This window comes from Anser cygnoides, chromosome 2 (assembly GCF_040182565.1).
Source record: "Anser cygnoides isolate HZ-2024a breed goose chromosome 2, Taihu_goose_T2T_genome, whole genome shotgun sequence".
Classification (NCBI taxonomy): Eukaryota; Metazoa; Chordata; class Aves; order Anseriformes; family Anatidae; genus Anser; species Anser cygnoides.
The window spans coordinates 163218536-163228176 of NC_089874.1; the positions used below are offsets into that span (position 1 = coordinate 163218536).

The 9641-nt window shown below is 69.8% G+C and overlaps 1 protein-coding gene across 1 annotated transcript in view; it reads left to right on the forward strand.

Annotated features, from left to right (window-relative positions):
- Nucleotides 1–8814, forward strand: part of BOP1 (BOP1 ribosomal biogenesis factor) — a 54080-nt gene extending 45266 nt beyond the window's left edge. Inside the window, exons 4-16 of the mRNA XM_066990876.1 lie at nt 1655–1809; nt 2037–2154; nt 2237–2338; nt 3318–3530; nt 4167–4328; nt 4710–4790; nt 5172–5241; nt 6350–6482; nt 6940–7120; nt 7334–7622; nt 7766–7850; nt 8215–8322; nt 8514–8814. Of these exons, the coding sequence (XP_066846977.1) occupies nt 1655–1809; nt 2037–2154; nt 2237–2338; nt 3318–3530; nt 4167–4328; nt 4710–4790; nt 5172–5241; nt 6350–6482; nt 6940–7120; nt 7334–7622; nt 7766–7850; nt 8215–8322; nt 8514–8667 (1851 nt within the window). The 3' untranslated portion in view covers nt 8668–8814. The remainder of the gene's footprint in view (nt 1–1654; nt 1810–2036; nt 2155–2236; nt 2339–3317; nt 3531–4166; nt 4329–4709; nt 4791–5171; nt 5242–6349; nt 6483–6939; nt 7121–7333; nt 7623–7765; nt 7851–8214; nt 8323–8513) is intronic.
- Nucleotides 8815–9641: the final 827 nt, after the last annotated feature.

Here is a 9641-nt window from a genome sequence, read left to right on the forward strand (position 1 = left end):
TGCCCCAGGGGAGCCCAGATGCCGGGGCTCTGCCGCGTTGCTCCGGGAAGCCCTGCGGTCCCGGCCATGTCCCCGTGCCGATGTGGATGGGGAAGTTCCTGGTCGGTTCCCCTTGGGGCTGTGCACATCCTGCGCTGACGTGTGCTCGGAGAGTGATGGATGGGTCCGGTGTGGCCCGGGGGGCTCCCCCCGGCTCTGCCTTCTCGGGGCTCCTGGCGCCTTTCCGTGGAGGCTCTGTGCAGCTTGCAAGTGTTTATGGGGACCAGATGGTGCCGCGGGGTGAGGGTGACCCCTGACTGCGGGGTGTGGGGGGCACAGGTCACGTTCACACCTCCTCCCTGTGTGTTTGTAATTGGGGACGGGGTCTCTGCGTTTTGTAACGCGAGGGTTGCTGGGGAGAGGCTGGGGGACCTCGCTCCGCGCCCGACCCCACGAGCCCCGACAGGGAGGATGCGGCTGGGGCAGGTGAGGAGCGGGCCTGGTGCCGGGGGGCCTCATCCTGCCCTCGTGCGGCTGCACGGAGCCCTCCCAGGGTTTGCTGTCGATGGTCAGGGCCAGCTCGTCCTTGTGGCCTGTCCCCATACGGGCTGGCGATGGGGACCGGTGCAGCTCATCCTGCCGGCGCTGGGGACAGGAGATGGGGAGCTCAGCGGCACCTCCAAAACGTGCCCGCGGTGCCGGATGGCCCCTGTGGTGCCGGGGGCTGCTCCTGCCCCAGAGCCCTGGGACCCACGGCCACGGGCGGACCCCGGAGGCCGGGGAGGGGAAGGGAGGAGCGAAGCCCCCGGTGTGCTGGGGGCAGCCGCCTGCTCCCGCTGCAGGCAGCCAGGAACGGCAGCGGCCGGGCGCGTGTGTGCCTGCGCGTGCGTGCGTGTGCAGGGGGAGCAGGCCTGGCCCCGGCCGTCGGAAAATGTGAGGCGCGCTGCTGTCTGCGGGACGGACGCAGGAATGCGCTCAGCCGCGCTGCTGACCGCCCGCAGCCCCTGCCCGCGCGCCCGGCAGGCTGAGGCCGGGCTGCAGCCAACGCGGCGCCCCAGTGCTCGCAGCCACCGGGCTGTCGGGAGCTTTTTACACCCCGCTGTGGCAAACGAGCCCGGGAGGTGCTGGCCTTGACGCCTGCATCCTCCGACCCAAGCGCTGCACGTCCCGTAAGGAAGCGCAGCTCGGGGCAGGCCCGTGGGCTGTCCCCAGCCGGGCAGGGCACTGGGGGGCTCTCAGGCCGGTCCCCCGCATCCCGCTGCAGTTCCGGGGTTCAGTCACTGCCCTCCCAGCCTCCCCCAGCCTGGGCTTCCCTCTGCCCCCAGCCCCGCTCCCGTGCTGCCACGGCCGCCAGCAGCGTGTGGGGGCATCGTGCGAGGTGGGGATTTCCTTGAGATGGAGGGAGGAAGCCTGAGCTTCATCCCGGGGCAGCTCTGGGCACTGCTTGGGTGGGAGATGCTTGTGGGGGTGTTCGCTGGGAGCGGTGCGGAGCCTCTGCAGGCAGAGCGCTTACCCGGCCTCCACTGCTGCTCGTCGGTGCCCTCACATGGACCAGGAGGCCGAGGGGGAGGCAAGGGGCTCATCCTGCCCTCCCTTCTTACCCCCCTGGCACCCATCCCCTTGAAGCGGTGTCTCCTGCCCTGCCCTCACGCTGCCGTCGTGCCCCCTCCCCCAGGACATCCGCAACACGGTGGGCAACATCCCCATGGAGTGGTACGAGGACTTCCCGCACATCGGCTACGACCTGGACGGCAAGAAGATCTACAAGCCCATCCGCAACAAGGACGAGCTCGACAAGTTCCTGGAGAAGATGGAGAACCCCGACTACTGGTGAGCGGACACGCGCCGGAGCACCCAGCACGAGGGGAGTGGGTCCGGACAGTGGGACAAGCGCCAGGAGCCCAGGCCATGGCCTTGCAGAGCCCGGTCCCGACGTGGCTCCTGGCGCGTGCGGCTTCAGGAGCCGAGGGCTTCAAGGTGCTCGGGCTCGCAGCCCCCTTGGGGGACGGGCGCTGCCGTCCAGCCCGAGCCCTGTCACCCTGTCGCGTTCCCCGCAGGCGAACGGTGCAGGACAAGATGACGGGCGCAGACATCAAGCTGACAGACGAGCAGGTGGACCTGGTGCAGCGGCTCCAGAAGGGGCAGTTTGGGGACGTCCACTTCGACCCCTACGAGGTGAGGTTGCGGCACGCGCTCGGGCTGCCCGGAGCGGGGCCTGTCCTGCGCGCTGCAGCCACGCGTCCCTGTGTCTCCCCAGCCGGCCATTGACTTCTTCACCCACGAGGTGATGATCCACCCGGTGACGAATCGCCCAGCGGACAAGCGGAGCTTCATCCCCTCCCTCATCGAGAAGGAGAAGGTGAGAGGTCCGGCGGCACCGCGGCCGAGCACGCGGCCAAGCTCTGCCTGCCCCATGCCCTGAGCAGCGCTGGAGGCGGTGGCTGCGGCCACTCTCCTGGCCCAGGCGTGCCCAGCAGCCATCCTGTCCCCGCCGTATCCTCCCACACCGTATCCCCCCACACCGTATCCCCCCACACCGTATCCCCCCACACCGTATCCCCCCACACCGTGTCCCCCCACACCGTATCCCCCCACACCGTGTCCCCCCACACCGTGTCCCCCCACACCGTATCCCCCCACACCGTGTCCCCCCACACCGTGTCCCCCCACACCGTATCCCCCCACACCGTATCCTCCCACACCGTATCCCCCCACACCGTATCCCCCCACACCGTATCCCCCCACACCGTATCCTCCCACACCGTATCCCCCCACACCGTGTCCCCCCACACCGTATCCCCCCACACCGTATCCCCCCACACCGTATCCCCCACACCGTATCCCCCCCACCCTGTATCCCCCCACCCTGTATCCCCCCACACCGTATCCCCCCACCCTGTATCCCCCCACCCTGTATCCCCCCACCCTGTATCCCCCCACACCATATCCCCCCACACCGTATCCCCCCACACTGTATCCTCCCACACCGTGTCCCCCCACACCGTATCCCCCCCACACTGTGTCCCCCCACACCGTGTCCCCCCACCCTGTATCCCCCCACACCGTATCCCCCCACCCTGTATCCCCCCACACCGTATCCCCCCACACCGTGTCCCCCCACCCGTGTCCCCCCACACCGTGTCCCCCCACACCGTATCCCCCACACCGTATCCACCCCTGCCAAGTGCTCCAGTCCTGTGCAGCCCCCCCCCCACCAGGCTCCCGGAGCGGCAGAGCTGTGCTCGGGGCCATTGGTTTCCATCCTCCCGTCCCACACCCCCCTCCTCAAGCGTTCGGCGTCTTGGGGCTCCTGGAGCTGACCCGTGCCTGCCCCACAGGTCTCCAAGCTAGTCCACGCCATCAAGATGGGCTGGATCAAGCCCCGCAAGCCCAAGGAGGACACACCTACGTACTACGACCTCTGGGCCCACGAGGATCCCAACTCCATCCTGGGCCGGCACAAGATGCACGTGCCAGCCCCCAAGATGAAGCTGCCCGGGCACGAGGAGTCCTACAACCCCCCACCCGAGTACCTGCTCAGCGAGGAGGAGGTAGGGGGGGTGGTGGGAGCTGTAGAAAAAAGGGCTGGGGGCACGCGGGGAGCTGCGGAGGCAGCGGGACCCTGGCAGGGCTGTGCTGAGGGAGGGCAGCCAGGGGTGCTGGGACACCAGCGTGAAAGCCGCCGACATGTCGCGATGAGCGGGGGGAAGGGGAGCCGGGCAGTTGCTGCTGGTCCAACCTCAAGGGCTTGCCTTGGTTCAAACAAGCCCCAAGAAGAGAATCACTGCAGAGAACAGAGGAAATGTTTTCTGAGCTGGTACAGGGGCTTCCCAGGCAGCAGAGGAAGGTGGAGGGGCCCTGAGCGTGGTCAGGCCAGACGGGGAAGCGGGGGTCCTGGCGCGGGCTGCGTCCTGGCACACTGCTGCCAGAGGCACCTTCAGCCCAGAGCAGGTGCTCGGGGAAAACCGGGCAGCAAAACCCGGTCAGGCAGAGGGGGGCTCTGCTGGAGATGAACAGGGAGGCGCTGGGGCAGCGGGGAGCGTCGCGGTGTCTCGTGGGGCGGTGAGGCACCAGCCGGGGATGGTTCGTGCTCGGCTGGGGAGGGGATGAACCAGGGCTGGGGCAGCATCGAGGGCCATGGAGCGCCCGTCCCACGCTGCTGACCCGGCCTCGCCTCCACCTCGCAGAAGCTGGCCTGGGAGCAGCAGGAGCCGGCCGAGCGGAAGCTGAACTTCGTGCCGCAGCAGTACCGGTGCCTGCGGGCAGTGCCCGCCTACTCCCGCTTCATCCAGGAGCGCTTCGAGCGCTGCCTGGACCTCTACCTCTGCCCGCGCCAGAGGAAAATGCGGGTGAGAGCCTCTCAGACCCCAGCACCCCCCTCCCCACGGTGTCCCAGGGACATTCAGAGTGGCCTCGGCGTGCTCCTGTGCCTGTCCCATTGCCACCCAGCCAGGAGCAGGAGCCGCAGCGCTGTGGGGCACAGGCCGCTGCCCCTGAAGCCCCTCGCCTACCCACAGCAGCCACTGCAGGCGGTGCCGGAGCAGAGCTGGGACAAGGGCTTGCAGCGCTCCGAGCCCACAGCCCGCGCTTCCCGGCCTGATCCTGCCCCTCAGCAGCCCCCGTGTCTGCCGGCCCCGGGGCCGTGCAGCCCGCACACACCGCCCCACGGCTCCGGAGCAAGGGGCGCGGCGGGGGCCCGGGCCGTGTCTCACGGGGTGCCTCTCTCGCAGGTCAACGTGGACCCGGAGGACCTGATCCCCAAGCTGCCGAAGCCACGGGACCTGCAGCCCTTCCCGACCACCCAGGCGCTGGTAAATCAGTGTGCAGCTGGGGGGGGGGGGGGGGGTCGCGTGGGTGCCCGGTGGCAGCAGGATGCCCAAGGTGGTCCTGGTGGGCACGGCATGCCCGCACACCCGTACCCGCCATACTGGGCGCTGCTGCCGCCTGCTTGCCGCGGGGAAAGGCCCGGCCCTGCAGCCCGGGTGAGGCAGGACGGGGTCGGCACCGTCGTGGGTGGGCAGAGCCAGGGATCGGCCCCCAGGAAAAAGCAGGGCCCCGGGTCTGGTCCCGAAGCAGGGTCGGTGGCACACAGATGAGGACGGGTCCCCTTGCTGTGGCAGTGCGGGGAGGTCCCCGCGGAGGTGTCGCGTAGCGTCACGGGGCCCTCACCCGCCTCCTGTCTCCCTCCCCAGGTCTACCGTGGGCACACCAGCCTGGTGCGCTGCCTCAGCATCTCTCCCAGCGGGCAGTGGCTGGCATCAGGTAAGGAGTCGCTGCCCAGACGGGGGCATCCCAGACACACCAGGCACCGCTGGCCCAGCCCCAGCGCTGGAGCTGGTCCCAGCTTTGCCCCATAACAGCACAGGGCTCAGGGCAGCCGCTCGGCTGCCCCCTGCACGTGTGAAGGCCGGGGCTCCCGTGAGCTGCCAGCCACGGGGAGCCAGCGCACCCCATTCTGCTGGTGCTGGACGGGGCGGGGGGGGGAGCCTGGGCACGAGGCCAGAGCATCCCTGGCTGCCCGAGCCAGCACCGCGTGTCCTGCTGCCCGCGGCAAGGCGTGTCGCCTCTAGAAGGCTCCGTGGGTTTTTCCAGCTGCTCTCGGGGACCCCACCCTGGAGCCTGCGTCCCTCCCGCTCAGCGGTGGAGAAAGTGAGGCTGGAGGAGTGAATGGCGGAGCCCCGCGCGGCCGGCCGGAGGCTGGAGATTGAGAGCAGATGGCAGTTTAACAGCCCACAAAGGCACATGTGCTTTTTATAGCGCTGGAGTTTCCAGGCTGCCAGCTCCCGGTGGCCGCAGTGTCGGTCGGTTGCACAACGTGGAATTCCTGGCCCCGGGCTGGGAAAGTGGCTGAGATCAGGCGTTAAAAATACCCCGACCTGCGGGGACACGGCACGCCGCCGCTACCTGCTCCTGCCGTGGCTGCCCACGGAAAAGCCTGCCCGGGGGCTGCCCGCGCGGCTCGACGGGGGCGCTGAGCCGAGCTGAGCTGAGCCGAGCCAGGCATGCTGCCAGCACGGCAGCTGCGCCGGGAGCTGCGCGCGTCAGGAGGGGACCACGGGCAGAGCCGCGGTGCTGGGGGAGCGGGGAGGGGGCCTGTTCTCCCCGCAGCAGCCCCCGGTCACGTCTCGCCTTCGTGGTGCTGGAGCTGCTGTCGTGCCGAGGAGCTGGTGGGGAATCGCCGGTGCGGGGGCACTGCAGCCTCCCTCCTACTGCTGCCAGGGCTCCTCCCCGAAGGCTGCGAGCAGGGCACGGGGCTGCCCTTCCCTCCGGCCTGGGGATGCGTCCCGGCCCCCCCGAGCCAAGCTGTGGCAGCGTGGAGTCCCCTGGGGGAGCCATGCCTGACCTGGCCCCCCCCCGCGGTGTCCCGCAGGCTCCGATGACTGCACGGTGCGGTTCTGGGAGGTGTGCACGGCTCGCTGCATGAAGACGCTCCCCGTGGGCAGCGTGGTGAAGAGCATCGCCTGGAACCCCAACCCCACCGTCTGCCTGGTGGCCATCTGTGTGTGAGTGCCGCAGCGTGGCCCCCTCCGGCCTCCAGCGCGGTGCAGCCAGGAGCGGCTCTGGGAGCCGGGGGTTGTTGGCGTCCTGTCCTGGGGCCTGTCCAGCCTCCAGGGAGCTCCTGTAACCTCGTGGCACCTCTAGCAGCGAGGACGGCTGCACTGCGGTGCGCAAAGCCACCTCTGCTTGCTGTGACCCTGCCGCCCACCTTGCCTGGTGGCCTTCATTCTTCTGCAGAAGAACCACTCGGTCCCCACCAGCCTCTCCGGGACACTGAGGCTATGACACCCCCGCCTCTTTCCTGGCCTGCAGAAGGGCCTGGCTGGCTTACGGACTCCTACACCGCCCTCCCCACGGTCCTGGCCCTGTGCCGGGGCCATGCTGTGACCGTGCAGGGCTTGCAGAGGGTTTTCCTCCCCTCGGCAGTGCCCTGACCCCTCCTGCACTCTTCCCACGGCACAGGGAGCAGTCGGTGCTGCTGGTGAACCCCTGCCTCGGGGACAAGCTGCTCTACGGGGCCACCGACCAGGTGCTTGAGTCCTACGTGCCGCCCGAAGAGGAGCGGGTCCAGCCCGTGCAGTGGGTCACGGCCACCATCGAGGAGCACAGCAAAGGCATCCGGCTGACCGTGCAGCACAGCAAGGCAGGGCCAGGGCGGCCGTGGGGCGGTGGGCAGTGGCCGTGGGGCGGTGGGCAGGGGCCGTGGGGCGGTGGGCAGTGGCCGTGGGCAGGGCCGTGGGGTGGTGGGCAGTGGCCGTGGGGCGGTGGGCAGTGGGGCCGTGGCCGTGGGGCGGTGGGCAGTGCAGCCCCACTGATGGGCCTGACCCATGACCGTCTCCCACCCTGCTCCCCGCAGGCCCTCAAGCAGGTGACCTGGCACGGCAAGGGCGACTACTTCGCCACCGTCGTGTCTGACAACAGCAACATGCAAGTGCTGATCCACCAGACCAGCAAGCGCTGGAGCCAGAACCCCTTCCGCAAGAGCAAGGGGCTGGTGCAGTGCGTGCTCTTCCACCCCATCCGGCCCTACTTCTTCGTGGCCACGCAGCGCTACGTCCGCGTCTACAACCTCCTCAAGCAGGAGCTCACCAAGAAGCTGATGGCGAACTGCAAGTGGGTGTCCAGCATGGCCATCCACCCCGGAGGTACGTGGCCTGCCTGCTCCCCCGGGAGCGAGGCGGGATGGAGCAGCCCCAGGCTGCCTGAGGCACGGGCAGGGCTCTGGGTGCTGGCGGGGCTGCGTGGGGCTCGCTGGTGACCCCCGCAATGCGCCCCCCCCCTCTCACAGGCGACAACGTCATCTGCGGCAGCTACGACAGCAAGCTGGCCTGGTTCGACCTGGACCTCTCCACCAGGCCCTACCAGCTGCTGCGGTGAGCCCCAGCCCTGCGGGGAGCTGCCCACGCGCGGGGTCCCCCGGTAACCTGCCTGCAGCCCCCAGGGCCCCTTCCCGGGGGCTGTTCCCTCTCCTGGGACTGGCAGCAGGATGGAGCCCGTCGGGGCTGGGCCGGGAGCAGCCGTCCCTGCCCAGCACGGTGGTGGGGGCGGTGAGGGCAGCCCACTGAGGGCAAAGCCGCTGGGCTCGGTGCCGGGCTGGGCTCCGAGCTGCTGCAGCCTCCCTCGTTCCTTCCGTGTGTCTGGCCGTGCCCGGCACAGCCTGGGGTCTGTAAAGCTTGGCCCCGCACAGGGCTGCAGCAGGCACCCTCCCCTCGCCCTGACGGCACGCGGTCTCTGCAGGCACCACAAGAAAGCGCTGAGGAGCGTGGCCTTCCACAAGCACTACCCGCTCTTCGCCTCGGGCTCGGACGACGGGACCGTCATCGTGTGCCACGGCATGGTCTACAAGTGCGTGGGGGAGTCCCGGGGCTTCGGGGTCAGCTCCCCTGTCCTCCCACAGCCCTGTGGCAGCACAGGGCTGCAGGGCTGGGGGTGCTGGGCTGCCCCACACCTCGGGTTTGGGGAGGAGGGAGGGGGTGCGCAGCATTTGTGGGGTGAGGGAGGCAGAGCCCCGCGCTGACCCGTCTCCTCCCACACAGCGACCTGCTGCAGAACCCGCTGCTGGTGCCCGTGAAGGTGCTGAAGGGCCACGCGCTGACGTTGGACCTGGGCGTCCTCGATGTGCTCTTCCACCCCACCCAGCCTTGGGTCTTCTCCTCCGGCGCCGACGGCACCGTCCGGCTCTTCACGTAGTCGCTGTGTGGTGCCAGCGTGCCCCCACCCCGTGCCCCGACACCGGCACCCTGCGGCTGGGGGCTGCGCCGGGCCCACCGCGCTCTGCTGGGAACGGCGCCCCTGCTCCTGCACAGACTCCTGGGGGGCGTGGGGGGGGGGGGGGGGGGGGGGGGCGGGGGGAGTGCTTTGTTATTAAACTTCTTTGGGTACAGACCTGTGTCACTTTGTCCTGCATTGCAGGCTCGGCCTGGGCTGGCCACGGGGACATGCAGACACCCCAAAACCTGCTCGGTGCCGCCGCCTCCCCCACCCAGCACGGTGCCCTCCGGCCTTCCCTGGAGCACTCGTGGTGTTCGCTGCCCCTGCCTGTCCCAGCACTCACCCCAGGACCAGAACCGTTCCCCCGGGGTGATATTGGACACGCAGGACCTCTCCTGGCTGCCTCCCCCCGTTACCTGCGGGGGAGCCACCCCACCAGCGGGGCCACGCAGCTCGGGGCAGCCGAGGAATGCCCTGGGCCTCGCAGCGAGCGCAGCGTGCGGGAGAGCTGGGGCTGGGGGCTGGGGGCCCCCGTGCTGCCCTCCCCGGGGCGGTGGGAAGGACGGGCAGCGGGGCAGGTGGAGTAGGTGATGTGGGGCAGAGCAGAAGCCAGGATGAAGCCCTCAGCCCTCTACAGGTCTCCACCCCCCCCCCCCCCCCCCCCCCCCCCACACACACACACCTGCCCCCTCCCGCAGCCCCAGCCCCCACCACCCCACCAGGGTCAGGTTTGGCTCGGGAAGGGGGGGAGACGCCGCACGCCACCTCACTTCTGCACTGCCAGCAGCGCCTGGCCTGGCCTCAGGGCCCCATCCTGCTCCCACCCCGCACAGTCCCCGGGGACCCGGCAGCACCTGGGCTGCAGCAGGGCTGGGGCCACGCACCAGAGGTGGCGTTGTGCCCCCCGACTCCCTTCGCCCCACAGCGCAGCAGCCAGAGCAGCCCCCCCCACA